Raw genomic sequence first — 16,300 nt, forward strand, 5'->3', positions numbered from 1 at the left:
TGGAGCAGAAAACTGTCTGCTTTGGAAGGAGCAAAACTGCTCTTCAGGCTTAGAGGTAAAGTGGACTGGGATTGAGGGGGAGTCCAACTGACAGGTAATAGGATTTCCTCTGCCTTTTCTTTCACCCTTTCCCTGCTGGAGGCTTTGGCAGACCCAGTAACAATCCTCACTGTCACAACTTTTAATGCCAAAGAACAACTCATGAGTTAAGTAAACCAAGGCATGACCAGACTAATGGCTGTGCTGAGGGTCTAAATCCAACTGACATTAAGTGTGAGGGGGAAGGTAAACGTGGAAGATGTCAGTGGCCACGATGTAAGTGCCTGAAAGAAGGTGCTGATCAAAGTGAGGGGCAATGAGAGAAATGGAGCTGTGTAGAGCTCCTAAATGGAGACTGGGAGTTCTGGGAAAGAGCTTGGTTAGAGGAGACTGGACTGTTCTGCCAGTAAAAAACAAAAGGCTTGGGGGTGGGGGAAAAGAAATAGATGCATACAGGAGGAGGAAAGCAGGAATGTTCTCTGTACTGAAAGCAGGGAGACAGTTATCCTTTTTTGTCAACAGGAGCAAAAGGTCAGCAATAAATCTTCAAGCATTTCTGTTATTTCCATATTTGTTCAGTTCTGCGATGTCCTGCCACTGCATTTGGATGCCTTTGACACAGCCATGAATTATTCCTGCTTTGTTTTTCCTGACAGTTTCGAGTATTCACTGCTCCCTTCCACAAGGTAGGCTTCGCAGATTTCTGGCTGGCTGATCAGCTCAACAGCCTGGTGGTGATACTTATGGATTTGGAATACATGATCTGCTTCTACAGCTTTGAGGTTCAGTGGGAGGACAATGCTGGACTTCTGGCAGATACAGGTAATGCTGATGAGCCCTGGGAATGGGGTCAAAATGACCTGACAAACACTGAGGCAGGCAGCTTCCTAATTGTCTGTTTTAAAGAGGGTTATTAATAGTACAGGCAACCAAAATAATTGGCATTTCTTGTAAATGTGGCATTAAAGAGATTCTCCCCTTTCTTACTTCCATCCAGAGAAATGGAATTTCACATCAGTGTTCATTTCCTAATCCAGTCATTTGGCTTGATGTCTATATCCATCAAAGAATTTAGACACAGCACTCCTGATTGGAAAGAGAAATCCATTTTCCTGGCATTGTTGTTTTATTTCATAGTAATTTAACCATGTATTTGCCTTTAGCCTCTCTCTGCTGCTCATCATGAGAATCCTGAGCTGGTTGATCACAGCTTTCTGTGCTGTAGCCTGGTTCTTACAGGCTCCATTCCAAAGCAAGAGAGGATGCAGAAGCTCCTTGGTGCCACCTCTTACTTGATTTGAGTTTAAGCTGCTCTGCCAGGGCTGTCCATGCTCTGTCTTCCCTTATTTTCTAGCCAGAAGGAACACAGAGCTGGAATGTGAATTTTGACTTTGGCCTTCCCAGTGGCAAAACAGTACCTGTCTCCTCACTGTTGACTTTCCATTTTAAGCCGTGACTGCTGGCAAATCATATTGTCTGATGGTTTTGACACTTGCTGAGAGAATTTGCTGTATGCTTCAATAAGCATCAGTGTTCACTTTGTTCTCCCAATCTGTCTGATCTTCCCCTTCATTTTAAGAGACAGCGTTGCGAGCAGCTAAATATTTACTTATTAAAAATAAAATTAAAATACATAAAGCAACTGTGTGCATAACAATTTGTCCTCTTCCAATCTGAGCAGTGGAATGATAGCACGGTGTTTTGGGATAAATATCAGCTAATAATGTGTCTCCCTTAGTGTGAATAAGAAACAAATGAATGTTAGGCAGCAGGGTGTTTGGTTTAGATGTGCTGAGACAGCAGAAGAATATGGAATTCTTGGGAAATTCCAGGAAAAGCTGAGGGTTTCCTGGTCATTGCCTTAATAAAAAGGTTTTCAAACATGAAGGAGGGGACACAGTGGCATTGTGGTGTGGTTGCTTCTCATCTCAGATTTTGAAACCAGACTGTGCCTTGGCTTTGCTTTTTAAAAAACAAAGTGAGAAACGCCAAACCCAGTGCCATACTGAGATGTGTTTTTTCCTATTACAATGCACAAGAAAAACAGGTCAAGGGCATCTTTGGCAAAGTAGCCTTTTAGAGCTGTCCTGCAGAGTTTCTAAGTGCTCTCCCATTTATGCACAAAAATGCAGTGTCACAGGCCTTTTGTAATTCCATCTTTAATTTGATTATTCACAGTCCTGCCAACAGCGCTAAGCACATTAAAAAATAAATAATTTCTAATCTAGATGTTGGTTATACTGGCAGGATGAGGGAGTTAGATGGTGATCTGTCTGGATGTGTTATTGATGTCACCTGAACACCTCCAAGATGGAATATTGAGCTACTTTGGCTTCTTGCAGTTTGTGTGCCTCGGTACCACAGCTGCTGATGGGAAATCACTGCCATAAAATGATATTGCAGACAGGAAGACAACAGCAGTTCTTAAACTTACTAACTCTTTGCTTTAACAGCTTCAACTCCTGTTTTTCTTGCAGATAATCAGATTTGTAACAGCTACTCCTACGGAGTGAGAGCAGTTGTCCAGTGCATCCCTGCTTGGTTGCGATTCATCCAGTGCCTGCGCCGTTACCGCGATAACAAACGGGCCTTTCATCTGGTTAACGCTGGAAAATATTCCACCACCTTCTTCGTGGTGACATTTGCAGCCCTCTACAGCACTCACGAAGGTATTGGTGGTTTTGGAGAATCCTGTGCAGCTCTTGGGGTTTGCTTTTTTTTTACACGGGAGAAGCTCAGAGTCTGGCATCCTATTGAAACGCGAGCTTCTTGTGTTTTGGCACCTGTGAAATATCTCTGGGGAAAGGCAGGGGCCTGCCCAGCTTGTAAAGAGTGTTTTAAGATCTTATTTTAGGTCTTTTTCACATCCCTGGTCTGCTTAGAATTGCACTTAGGGAGCGGGGGAGGGAACTTTTAGGTTTGTCTTTTGAAAGCTGAAATTCCTGTCAGGTTCTGCTGCAAAGGAAGGTGAATGGGAGGGAGACTGATGAGAAAAGGGATAGCACAGCAAATACTTCTCTCTTAACATTCATGAATATTTAACCTGGATCATCTAAATAATCTGTCCATCATTCCTAAATGTGAAGGCATGTGCACAGTGCCAGGAAAAAATGCTCTCTCTGATTTTCCTGTGTGATTCTATCCATGTTTTTTCAGCAGCTGGTAAGGAGTTGTTTCCAATCCATTTAACTGCAGATTGAGCTCTGATCCCTGAAGTTCCTCATCTCCCTGGAAACGACAATTACTCGATTCTACTCTTGTTCTGAAGGAAAAAGCTTTTAGTTTCTGCACTTCAGGCAGTCGCCCTGCCCTGCCTTTCATTGTTCTGAAGCCCTAAAAGCTGTATTCTTTCATTTGAGAATATCTCCCTTCTACATACCCAGAAATTAGCAACCACACACAGTTGTGAGCAATTACTTAGCCTGAAATATTCCTGTGGTGAGGCAGGGAGAAGTGTTGAAGGCATGATTCTAGTTAACATGCTGGGTGTTTTGGAGGGGTGGCAGGATTGTTAGAAACCTTCCCGTGGCCAAGAAATGTCTGCTTTGACATTGCTGGGCCCAGAGTCACACTGATGATGTTTGTCAGTGTATTTTAATGGCAGGGAGGGGCAGTGGCCCAAGCTGGCTGAAGGCTGGGAGTTGGGCTCTGGATCCAGAGCTGGTGTGGGAGCATCCTCTGGGAGTATCCCCTGTGCATCTCCTCCCTGCTGCCTTGTCCCTGAAGCTCGTTCCTGTTTTAACTTGTTTGCTCAGTGACATTCTGCAGCCCTGCAGTCCAGTTAGTCACCGCTGCCAGAGCCTGGGATGAGGCACAGGCAGATTGCCTGGCTCCAGAATCACTGCTTACATCTTCTGTAGCCAGAGCTGCTCTGGGGAGCCTGACTAATGCTTCTGCCTCCCTCAGGGGGGACACATTGCCAGAGCCTTCAGTTGGGATGGGGTTGTGTCTTGGTTTGAAAAGACAGGTGTCTGCTAAGGAAGGCAGGAGCCTCCCTTGAAATGGAAAATGTAAACCCCCTCCCTCTGAATTCTTGTAATTTTGAAATTAAAAGGCTCTCAGGCAAAGATATGGGAGTAGGAATAACAGTTCTTTACCAGGAAAATTGAAATACAAATGCAATAGTACAAACAAACAAAAAAATCCCACTGCCAGAGTCAGACCATGCCCTGCCCCACTGTGTGCCAGGGGGTGGCACAGCCCCATCCCATGGGGGCTCAGCCCTCCTGCAGTGCCAGCTGTGCTGCTGCTGGAGCAGGGATCCTGCACAAGGGGGGAGTTTTCCTCTGCAGCTCCAGGGCTGCTGCAGATGGGCCTGGGCTCCCTCTGGCAATGCAGGGCAGCAGAAAGCTGCTCCTCTGGCAATGCAGTGGGCAAAGGCTGCTGTGCTGCTCCAGGCTCAGATTGGATCCAGGTAGGAATGCTTGGCTCCTCCCCTGGGCAGAGCATCTCCCCATGGGATGATGGAATTGGATCAGCCATGCAGGGACACTCAGTGGCCCATGGACAGAAGATAATTAATAATTAATGGCCCACGAACAGAAGAGATCTCCTGGAGGGAGGGTTGGCTGTGGGAGAGATAAAGAAAACTGCCCAATGAACAGCAGAGAACTGCCCCAGCTCTGACAGATGGCAATAAAATACACACTTATCCTACAGCCCAGGACAGGTTGGAACCAAGAGGAGAACCACCCTCTGTGAAAAGGTCCTGTTGAAGAGTTTGACCTCTTTCCACTGCCCTTGAAGCTTTTCATCTGTGCCCGTGTTGCTACCCTGGTTCTGGTTGCTGCAACACATAACTGGTGTCCCCTTTCCCAGTCTGGCAGGGAGTGGGCTGTAATGAGGTGTTTATGAGCCTTGTTCCAGTTGCTGTGAGATGTTCCTGACTCCCAGCTTTTGTCTGTCCAGTTTTGTCAGTGGCACATCGCTGTTGGTGTCTAACAGAAAAAAAAAAATACTTTGGAAGCTTCGTGGCCTTTGGAAATTACACATTAGCAGAGATTTATAAATGTCACTGTGCTGGCTTTTCACAGGGCTGCCTAAAGCCCTGCACATGTCCCCTCAGGCCTGTAGGCCTGTTCCCATCCTGCCATAAGCACACTTTCTAGTGTGTTGTACCTGTTAAGAAGCCAATTTTATCAAAGTGCTTTACATAGGTCGTCAGTTTGTTTGGCACTTGGAATCAGATGGTTTATCATCAAGTTGTTATGATGCTGCTGTTGAAAATAGATGTGCTGCTCACCCACACCTTCTCTGTGTCTGCCCAAGGATAGCAAACACCCTTCTCTTACCTCCTAAACATCTCTTGGGGAGAGCTGTGTGTTCTGAAGGAAGTGCTGCCCAAAACAGGTGTCAAATTGGTGAAGATGCTTGCTCCTCAGACCTGCTCTAAATTTCAGTAACAAACCTAGTAATTTCTGTGGTATCAAGAGTTTTATTTTAACAGTCTTCCATGCCTGTGCTTGCAAGCCTGTGACTTACACCTCTGGAATGACAGCTTTTGGCTGCCAGGAGGAGAGGGCAATCCCTGCCCTTTCCTTGGGAGGTCAGGTAATGGACACCAGTGCCTGTTCTCCACTTGGGAGGCCTGGGGACATCACAGCCCTCTGAGAAGTCTCATCTTCCTCCCTTCATTTGAACACTGGGTAGTTTGTAGCTGCTCTGTGGGTTTTAGTCAGTGCCTGCCAGCCCTGTGAAGATGGGCTGTGGGGTTGGGAGGGTTTGCTGGTGTGGAGAGCAGCTAATTCATACACAGTGCACTGACAGCACTTTATTTTCCTGGGCTTGCTGCTGGAAAATAACTCAAACTAAACAAATGTACAAATGCCACCCTATTAAATGATGTTTCTGTTCTAGTCCTGTGTGGTATTCCCTACTCCAAACCTCCTCTAGTGAAGGATCCCCCCACTAGCACCATGTACTGTGGGCTCTTGACAAGTATCTGTTTCCCCCAAATATCCCTGTTTAATAATTCATATTGCTCAGGCAGTGCATAATTCTGATTCTTTCTTCCCTGGGAGCAGCCATTTCTTTACTTTCCTTCCCTTGGATTCAGATGCAGGGTGCAATTTTCTCTGCTAATTGCAGTTTGCATGTCAGACCGCTAAGAGAGCAGAGTGAATTCCGTTAGGATTTTGCTCTGAAACTTGCAATGCTGTTGGTCTGGGACCAGACCAGCTTTACAGGGGTAACTCCAAGCTGTCATCTTGATATTCAGGAATCACTGAGATTAGTGAAGCAAATGGGAGAGGAGCTACCCCAGAACATAATTCTGGAGCAAGCAGGTGTAGATGAGTGCAGACTCCAGCACGGCTCGCAAGCACAGCCCTTGTTTCAGGGACGACAACAACAACACGAGGACAACTGTTGCTGAGTTCCCAGAGGAGGAATTCTCAGTATTTTTATCTCTCCCAAAGGAATGGGAAGCAAAGGCCGTGTTCTGTAAATAAAGTGCTGCAGGGTGTGTTTGCTCAGGCAAATGAGGCATGGCTGTAACTCGAAGCTACCTGACAACCGGGGAGCCCGCTCTGTCCCCTTCTTTCCCACCCTTGCTTTGCACTAAGGAGCTCAGTGCTGGCATTAAGTTCCCTGCCAGTGCTGAGTAGCTTTCCCCAGAGCCAGCCAACAGAGTATTACATTGCCTTGTTTAATCCCTAGGGGAACCTACGTGCTGCTGGGGAAGCAGATGATTAAGCCCAAGCCTGCGGCGGAATATTCAGCCTGAGCACGGCGTTGTTTTGACACGCAACTGCTTTCTGCTGTGTTTTCACTCTGCCAAAAGCAGATGTGCTCTGCTTGACAAGTGCACCACTAAAGAGGCTCCCACTTCAGTCCACATTATCACAGCATTTGTAGAATCATAGAGTGGAAGGGACTTTAAAGATCATGGAGTTCCAACCCACATACTTTACACTATCCCAGGTTGCTCCAAGCCCTGTCCAACCTGACCTTTGAACACTTCCAGGGATGTGTTCCACAGCTTCTGTGGACAGCCTGTTCCAGGGCCTCACTACGCTCACAGGGAAGAATTTCTTCATCATATCTAATCTAACCCTGCCCTCTGTCAGTTTGTAGCCGTTCCCCTTTGTCCTGTCACTCCAGACCCTTGTCCAAAGTCCCTCTCCAACTCTCTTTGAGCCCCTTTAGGCATTGGAAGGGGCTCTAAGGTTTCACCAGAGCCATCTGGTCACCTCTCCAGGCTGAACACTCCCAGCTCTCTCAGCATGTCCCCATAGAAGAGGTGCTTCATCCCTCTGAGCATCTTCATGGCCTGCTCTGGACTCACTCCAGCAGGTCCATGTCCTCCTTACACCGAGGAGATCCCAGAGAGGGAAATCCACGGGCCTCCCTTCTTGTAAAAATTGTGCTTGCCTTAAAGGAGGCACACTGACATATCTGGAATAGCCAGCTTTGGTTTCACTCCTCACTCAGACCTGACTCAGGCTGTGTAGGATAGGGTTGTTATATTTAGGTGTTCAGCTCTTCTAAGAAATAGTTGTGTTGTACTACTCAAGGAGTGCTGGTCACTTCTGAAGCTTCAGTCATGATTTTTGCTCCAACTTTATTCATTTTAAAATGAGACATCGTGATTTTGCTGCTGACAGTTTTCTCACCTTGATGCAGCTTGCTCACATGGTGTCATTGGAAATACCAAAATATTGCTTTGGCTTCTGTGCTTGAAGAACTGAGCTTCTTGAGTACCTCTCATAATTTTCTTGTTTTGTGGGATTTACTGCTTCAGTGTGACCATTTTTTTGTTTACCTTGCTATTGGCTGTGTGGGATTTTATCCTTTAACTGAAAGGCAGGGTGGTTTATGGACGTTGTCGGTTTGATTCACACACCTTATTCAATGAAATCCTTGTGGTCTAAGTAGAATCCTGCTATTTATTAACCTCTGAATTACTCCAAAGTTAATCCACATGGCCTGGAAACTTGAGTAAGCATCTCTTCTTCCTTCCTGCTCCCACAGTTTATCCAGGTACTCCAAATGAGTCTGCTGAACACCAGTTGCCATTGGCTTGGGATGCCCTGGAGAGCTCTGGGTGGGTCTAAGATAATGGAACTGCCATGCACTTTTTCATTAAACAGCCCAGGAAATTGGCAGTAATTAAAAATACGGAAGTTAACTAAATAGGGCTGTCTCTGAAGGGCAGCACTTCTGTCTGTGCTCTCCCCATCACTTCAGAAAGAGGCTTCTCTGCAGTAATGTCTAATTTATGATTTTTAAAGGCAGCCCTAAGAGAAAAGGGCCACAGAATAGAGATGTGGAATGCCAAGGCAAAATCCATCCTGCAATTAATGGAAGGTGTTGGACAATCCCTTATTAATAGAGAGAAAGATGAATGGGAACTGTGCAGCTTTTGGAAAATGCAGTGGAAGATTCCCAGGTCTCTCCCTGCTGCCCACTCCTCGTTAATCAGGATGGCTTTGGCCATTCCCAGCGGTGACACCACATCATGCTGGGACAGGTCACTGCTTCTGCCACACTCTGTCCCCTGCAGGGCCCTGAGGACGGCTCTGACTTCTCTACAAATGTGGACTCTTGGCTAAAAGAAGATACGAGATGTTGCCTCTTGACAGTTCTTCACTGTTGCTTTGCTTAAATTGTGCCTGGAGGCATCTGCAGAGGTTTCTGGTCACCATCATCTGCTGGTGATGCACAGCAGGCTGGGGTGACATCCAGCTGTGCCCCTGGGGGCTGCAGGAGGTACCTGGCTGCACCTGAGCTCTGTGGGTGGTTGGTTGTGTCACTTAGCCCTTGTCACTGCTGTGTTAGAAGCTGCAGGTGGCAGCCCCCGTGCAGTGAGGCTGCTGGTGGGTGGCACAATAAAGCACTGTGATCCTGCTTGCTTACAGCAGGGGACAGGGAGGGGATGTGAGAGCTGGCACTGAAATGACAGCAGTGCAACAGTGCATAGTCCCCCAGCTGAGATTGATAAATTCATTTTTAGGGGATGGGGCAGGGCAAAATAAGTGAACATGTAGAATTTTTGTAAGCACAAAACTTAAAAATTCACAAGAGAATTAAGCAAGCAGCATTTATGAGACCTTGTTCCCTCACTTGTGTGTCGGTACAAGACCTCCCATCTCTCCCTCTCTTCCTCAGCACTGAAAGAGCTGTCAGCATTTGATTTAGGTGTCACAAGAGCCTTATAGAGTGCTTGGATTGACCTCTTGAAGTAAAACAAACTTTGTAATGGGATTAACTGGCTTCTTTCTTAATACTTGCTGTTTTCACACGCCTTCCCTTAGCACAGCACACTGGCAGCTCCACCAGGATGATTATTTGGAGCCAAAACATGCACAGTCTGTCACATTGCTGGGAGCTAGGATGAATTTTTGTCTGCAACCCTGTCATCCCCATGCCCAGGAGGCCTCCAGTAATGAGTTGTGTTCATTAGGCAGTCTTTCTGATCCTTTCCATCAGAGAGGCAGCAGTGTCATTAGTGAGGAATTGGGAGGCATTGCCATGGGCAAACATTTCTCATCCTGCCCTCTGACCTCCTCAGGGCTCTGTGGTACCCTGGTTTCTCCTGGTTTCCTGTTAGCTCAGCTGATTGCTGACACCCAGCCCAGTATCCCAGTGATGGTGCTTGAGGTGGAGCCAGGAGCATCCCTGGAATGCTGCATCAGGAGCAGCCACATTTGATTTTTGATTTTGGTTTTACTAATTGTTAATATTAAGTTTAGTATGTTTTACACATTGTTGGTCTTTTACTTTTAAAATAATTTCTTTATTTTTAAATGTGATCTTTACTTTTAGTTGTTTTAATGACTTCTTACCCAAAAGGGAGTTGAGTATATACAAGAAGTTATGAGTCTTCACTTGTTTTCTAAGTTTATATTTTGATGGTTTGTAAAAATAGCTTTTTTTTAGATTGGTTAGTTGCCCTCTTACTATAACGTAATTATTTGTTATAGGTATTAAGGTTTTCTTTAATATTGAGTATGTTGCTGCCATGTCTCCTAAATTTTTTTTCTTAGTCTTTATTTTTTTACTTTATTTTAACTTTTTGCTTTAATTTAAAAGTCTTGGAGTAGAGAAAACACTCCATTTTAGTTATTTTTGTTGGATTTCTTAAATTATTTGAAACTTTCTTTTTTAATAATTTAAATACTTTTTTTTTTTTTTTGCTTTTTACAACTGGTTACTAAAATTTTTATAGCTCCCTGAGTAGCTTTTGTTTTTTTTTTTTTTTTTAGAATAACACAAATGTTACTTTATATGTCTTTGTGTTAAAGGTGGCTGGGGAAATGGGAATGCTAATGAATGAGGTGCAAGTTAAAAGGGTGACCTACTGATTCTTAATTTCACAGGCACTTAAGGTGGGAAGCCTGACTCTTTTTTTAATGGAACATTTTAAGAAAAGCAAGTGGCTGCATTACAAGCAATCTTCCTGTCAGATACACACGGGTCTGGAGTCTGTGGTGGTGCAGAAATGTAGGAGATGCAGTCATCTAACAATTTTTCTCTTTTGCTTTTAAAAGAAGTAAGTTTTGAAAGGATCTGCTGTTGGATGTCAAAGGACTATAGATGTAGCAGATGACATTGTGTCCCCATCCCCATGCTATTCATTTCTGATCAGATATTCTTATTAGTGAGACTTCTGGCTCTGATTGGAAACCCCATCCTTCTCAAGGTAGAGATTAAACTTTCTCTAACAGCACTTCTCAAAAGCTAGAGGAGGCACCAAAAAAGACCCAGCTCCAATCTCAGCCATGGCTGATATGCTGCCTCCTGTTTGCAGCTAAATCACACTTGTCACTTGGTGAGGTACAAGCCAGGAGTTTGCTGCCATGACTTCCAATTAGACACAAAGCAACGCAAACCTGCAGAGAGTTTTTAATCCAAACACGATTTTGGGATTTCCCTGCTCTGCAAATGTAGACTTTTGGCTAAAAGAAGATATGAAATGTTTCCTCTTGACAGTTCTTTGCTGCTGCTTTGCTTAAATTGTGCCTGGAGGCGACTGCAGAGGTTTGCACAATCCAAGGGAAGGTTCTTTGGGAAGAGTCAGTGTTTGGCAGGGCCCATCAGCTCTCCACAGCCTGTGCTCCTGTGGGTTATTTTTGCCTTTTAACTGCATCAAGTCCCCTGTCATGTCCTGTTTCTGCCATTGATCAGTGCTAAACAGCAGGACGTGCTGGCTGGGCAGAAAGGCAGCTCTACCCACTCATTAAGAGATCTAATTACTGAGGGGAGAGGTGTTGCTGTGCTTTGAGCACTGAGATGTTAGACAAATGCTTGGGGATGTCACTCTGATGGCAGTTCTTATGTAGATAAGTCACTTCTGGCTGTCACCCTGCTCTGTGGTGTGCTGGGATGGACTTAATGGGCACACAGCATCCCTAGGCCTGCTCAGAGCTGCCTTGCACACTAAATACATTTGTGCTTTGCTTCTGCTTAAATCTGTGATTGAGGCTGGCTTTGGCAGGCTGGACTGGGGGTTGTTTAGTTGGCAGAGTTGCTGTGGTTGTTGGTGTTCTGTGTAGCAGGGCTTACCTGGCTGTGTTCCCTGATAACCTCCAGCTGTTATCAGAGCCCTCCCCATCAGCACAACCCACGGTGGGTGACAAGCCAGGAATGCTTATCAAGGGCCATTGTGCTCTTATCCAGCCCTTCAATAATACATGGCATTGATTTTTGCTGTGTTGAATGCTATATAGTGTTTACATTCCCCAGAATAATTCAGCAGGGTAAACAGCTGAATTCTTTGGAGGTAAAGTCAATATTAGCAGCATTCAGGAGAGCACTGGCTGTCTCTCTTTGATGGAAAGCAGCCTTTTCTCTTGCCTGTGCTTCCAGGGGGCTGTGATTTCTGCAGAGCAGTGCTCCCTCAGAATGCCAGTGAGATTCTGTGGCCCCTGGGGCTGGGCTGGGGATGCAGGATATTGCCTATCAGCAGTTCTTGCAGGCAGTAAATTCTGCTGCTGCAAGTGCCTTTGGCCGTTTTCTGGGACTGTGGCCATTCACAGCTTCAGTTCAAAGGTGGAAGCCATCCATTATTTATCTAGTTGACCTTCTGGAGCAATTTGAGGTGTATTTGTGCAGAGGATCTGCTGGAATTGCATGTTACAGGGTAAACTGAGGATGCTAATGGAAATTCTGTGGTGAGGGCTGCAAAAGCTCCCGTGGCAAGCTGCTTCCCACAGGCTTTGTGGCAAGTGGAGGAGCTCTGTGGACTCGGATAGCCTCTGACATAACTGCACACCTCCAGGCTGCAGGCATGGCAGTGTGAGCCCTGAAATCAGCCCATCCTCAGGCTCTGAGCTGCACCTGCAGCTTCAGAGGATTTGTGCTGCTGCTGTTTTGTCCTGCACATGCTGCTTTGAATAACAGCAGCTCAGGAGGTTGCTCTGTGGTGGAGCATGGAGCAGGAAGGTCCTTCATGCCTCCTTTGGGGGGATGTCACCGGTACCATGGGGTACTGAAAACTTCCTCTTTTTTCCTTCCTGGAGAGGCTGAGATCTGCCAGAGTGCTTCTCTCATCCAGAGCCTCTCTCTCATGGTTTTTGGTGTTTTCTAGCACCTCATTAAACAAAGAAAAAACACACAGGATGAAACAGTTCCAGCTTAAATAGACCCTGACATCATCATAAATATGCAGAGCTCTGTATTGCTCGTGGAAAACCGGCAGGGCAGGAGTTGATGGAGCCTCTGGGCAGAATATGAATGCCTTGATTTTCTCTCCCCCTGAGCAGCAGTGGAGAGGGCTGCTAGGACCAGCCAGCAGAGACCCAGCTATAATTGCTTGCCTGGAGCAGTAACATATTTCTGCACACCAGCTGAATACCAATGAGGACAGAAGGAAGGAAGGTATCAAACAGAACTGCAGGCAGGAGGAAAAGGAGGATAAGTGATTAAAGGAAGGACTTAGAGGCCAAGACTGAAGACAATGGGCTAGTTCTGATTAGAGCATTTTACCAGGGAGTGATTTGGGGTTTTAATGATTTTTTTTCAGGAGCTGAATGCATTGCAGAGGTGGCTGGTGAAAAAGGGAGCAGGAGCAAGGGGCCAAGCAGTGTGATCCCAGGTGCCACTGGAAAGGCTGCTGCAAAGACAGAGGCAGGGAGAGGGGAACTGAGCCCAGGATAACTTAACTGAAAGCAAGCACATCCTTTTGAGATTGGTGAGATTAGATTGGGCCTTTTCCTTCCCAGTTCTCCTCTCTGTAATTGCTCATAAGAGCCTGTGCCACATGCTCTGGACAGGTTGAGCAGACAGGTTGGACCAGGTGACCCACTGTCCCTTCCAGCCTGAGCCATTCTGGGATTTAGGTTTAAGCAGCAAGAACCTTTGAAATCCCCTTCCTCTATAGCTGGCAACTTAGGATAGAGTTTTCCTCACCCCTTGTGTGCTTGGAGATGAGAATCAGGGGGCAGACTGGCCCCTCCATGACCACAGAGCTCCAAAAGAGCTGCCCAGCAATGCTTGCCTGCTCTTCTGCCTGCTCCTGCAGGGCATGGCTCAGGATGGTCCTGGCTGCACTGCCTTCTCCATGGCTGCTCCATGAGGAGTGGAATAAGGCTCAGTTTATTTGAATTCTGCCCTTAAGGGGAAAAAAAGCCCAAAAACGAACCCAACCCAAAGCAGTATGATGTAACTTCCAAGCCTAAGGTGAGAGGAAGCACTGCAGCATCACAGGGTGTTTTGGAGCATTTTAGGTGCTTTGAAAGCACATACAACCCATGAACTGCCTCTGAATTATCCTTTAGGGTCTGGTAATGGGAACTAAACATGGAGATCTAATGAGCTAAAAATAAGGCTGGAAAGAACAGGCTTAGTGTCTCATGAGTCACCGAATGTCAGCAACTGCCTTTTCTTCCTGAAATAATGTTGTGGAGGCTTTGGAGGAGCTATGGGGGGGGCAAGGAATGAAACCTGGCAGTGCAGCCCTCATTGCTAAGCTCCAAAATCCTCACCTGTGTCCCTTTCTGTGGGCAGCTGCACGTTAAAAATAGTCTGGGAGAGGCTGTTTCCAGGCAGCAGCAGCAGCAGCAGCGTGCGAGGTACCTGGGCATCCGTGAGCGCTGCTCCTGGGTGACGTCAGCGCTCTGCAGGGACCAGGAATGTGATGCTGGACCCGTGTCTTGGCCAAGCTGAGCATGTGGGGAGTGCTGAAAGGCTTCCAGCCTTGCCCCAAAGCAGGGGAGCTGCTCAGAGCTGGGAGCTGCAGCCATGCTGTGCCCTTTTCCTGTGCTAAACAGGCTTTGCTGCAGGAGTGGCGTTCAGAGGTTTGCCTTAGGGGAGTGTTTTGAGAGGGGAAGGTTCAGAGGTTTGCCTTAGGGGGGTGTTTTGAGAGGGGAAGGAGCGTGTGGGTTTGACCTATATCCTGCACATCATGTCCAGGAAGCCTGAAAGGCGTAATGGGAGGAATGTACTCTCATTTTCACCTCCATTAATTTTATCGGATTGCCGCTTTACATCTAATCATAATTGCTGGAAATACAGAGGGAAGGAGAGGGAAAAGTGTCCTGTTGCTCCCTGGCTGATCAGCTGCAGGGATTCTGTTGTTTTAAAGCCACATAAATAGAAGAAGGTGCTGTTGTTTAGTGTGGTGTTGGGCTTGGGCTGAAAACATCTTTTTTGTACTGGAAATGTTGTTTGCTTTGTTAGAGGGAATTGGTGAATGAGCAATTGCTGAGGCTGCACAGAAAGGAGAGATTCCTGCTAGCAGCCAGGTGCAAAATGTCTCAGCCTTCCAAAGCATCATAATGGGGTTTATTTGCATGGATTTTTGGAGCCAGCTTTCCAAAAGCAAACAGAAATACCAGCTCTGTTTGGTTTTCCCCAGGCAGCTGATGTAGGGAATTGTAGCCAAATTGAGAGCAACGTAACCTTTCCAGGGGGGAGTGGGAAACAACGTTGGAGAAACTATCCCCAGCTGAGCAGATGGTGGGGCCCACAGTCTCCTGTTTCCAAAGAGGAGCTCTGTATGGGTATTTAAAACTCCATACAGAGCCTACTTTAGGATTTGTACATTTTAATGTAGCGCTGCCTTTTCCCTTGCCACCACAAGCTCTGAAATGGCTGGGGGTAATTCCTGTACTGCTCATGCTCTTCAGGCTTTTAGTGGAGAGAAAATGGGGGAATTACCAACTGATTCACAGTTGTTGATGTTAATACAAACTCAAATATTTTCTTACCAAACCCTCCTCACTGAGCTCTGCGTCAGTGCTGTATCCTTTGTATGAGCCCGTGTCCTTTGTGAAACGCGGCCCTCAGCTTCCACCTGCTGTTCAGAGCCAGAACGGCAGCTCTGCCATGAATCCAGGAAAATAAAAACCATGGAATATCCTGAGTTGGAACCCCAAGGATCCTCGAGTCCAGCTCCTGGCCCTTGCATAGGACCATCCCCAGGAATCCCATCATGTACCTCGGGGTGTTCCCCAAACATTTCCTGAACTCAGGCAGGCTTGGGACAGTGACTACTTCTCTGGGAGCCTGTTCCAAATATTAATGTACATTTAAAACCCAAGTGCTGAAAGGTGAATGAGAAAGTGGAATTCGAATAACAATATAAAGCAGGCCCTGCTAAGGGTGTTGGTTTGGCTCAGATTCCCAGAACTCGGACAGAAGAGGAGATTTCCACTGTTCAAATGAGGCAGTTTGTAGCTATTTTAAGAGGGAATGTGCTCTCAGTTCTACAGAAGTGTGTTGTTCTTCTCTTTTCCAGCTAAAAACCACAGTGACACCCAAGTGTTCTTCTACCTGTGGATTATCTTCTGTTTCATCAGCTCTTGCTATACCCTCATTTGGGACCTGAAGATGGACTGGGGTCTCTTTGACAAAAATGCTGGTGAAAATACCTTTCTCCGAGAAGGAATTGTCTACCCACAGAAAGTGCGTATGCAGCCTGCTCTTACCTTAGGACAGGATTGTAGCACTTTAACCAAACTTGCTGAGTTTAGAGCATGTTGCAGTTTCCCACTGGAGCATTTCAATGCTACAGCCTGGGATTTTCCAGCAGTAGAGCTGATTTGTTTCCAAGAGATCATTTCTCGTTGAAATGATCAACAAATGAAATTTGTTTCCAAGAGATCATTTCTCATTTCCAAGAGATCATTGCCCTCGTTTTGTTTGAGTTTGAGCAGCAGATACTGTAGCTTCCTGAAGACCTGATGAGGTCTTTTGGATGCAGAAGGTGTTTGCTGAGCTGTTTTGTTCTTGTTGCTCCTCAGGCATACTACTATTGTGCCATTGTAGAAGATGTCATCCTGCGTTTTGCGTGGACCATCCAGATCTCCCTCACCTCCCT

General features: G+C 46.2%; 1 protein-coding gene across 1 annotated transcript in view; it reads left to right on the top strand.

Moving 5' to 3' along the window:
- The window catches only part of XPR1 (xenotropic and polytropic retrovirus receptor 1), a 106,417-nt gene that overhangs the window by 81,137 nt on the left and 8,980 nt on the right, over positions 1–16,300 (top strand). Inside the window, exons 9-12 of the mRNA XM_031063307.1 lie at positions 696–861; positions 2,517–2,708; positions 15,719–15,885; positions 16,224–16,300. Of these exons, the coding sequence (XP_030919167.1) occupies positions 696–861; positions 2,517–2,708; positions 15,719–15,885; positions 16,224–16,300 (602 nt within the window). The remainder of the gene's footprint in view (positions 1–695; positions 862–2,516; positions 2,709–15,718; positions 15,886–16,223) is intronic.

The sequence above is a fragment of the Geospiza fortis genome, unplaced genomic scaffold, assembly GCF_000277835.1.
Source record: "Geospiza fortis unplaced genomic scaffold, GeoFor_1.0 scaffold506, whole genome shotgun sequence".
Taxonomy (NCBI): Eukaryota; Metazoa; Chordata; class Aves; order Passeriformes; family Thraupidae; genus Geospiza; species Geospiza fortis.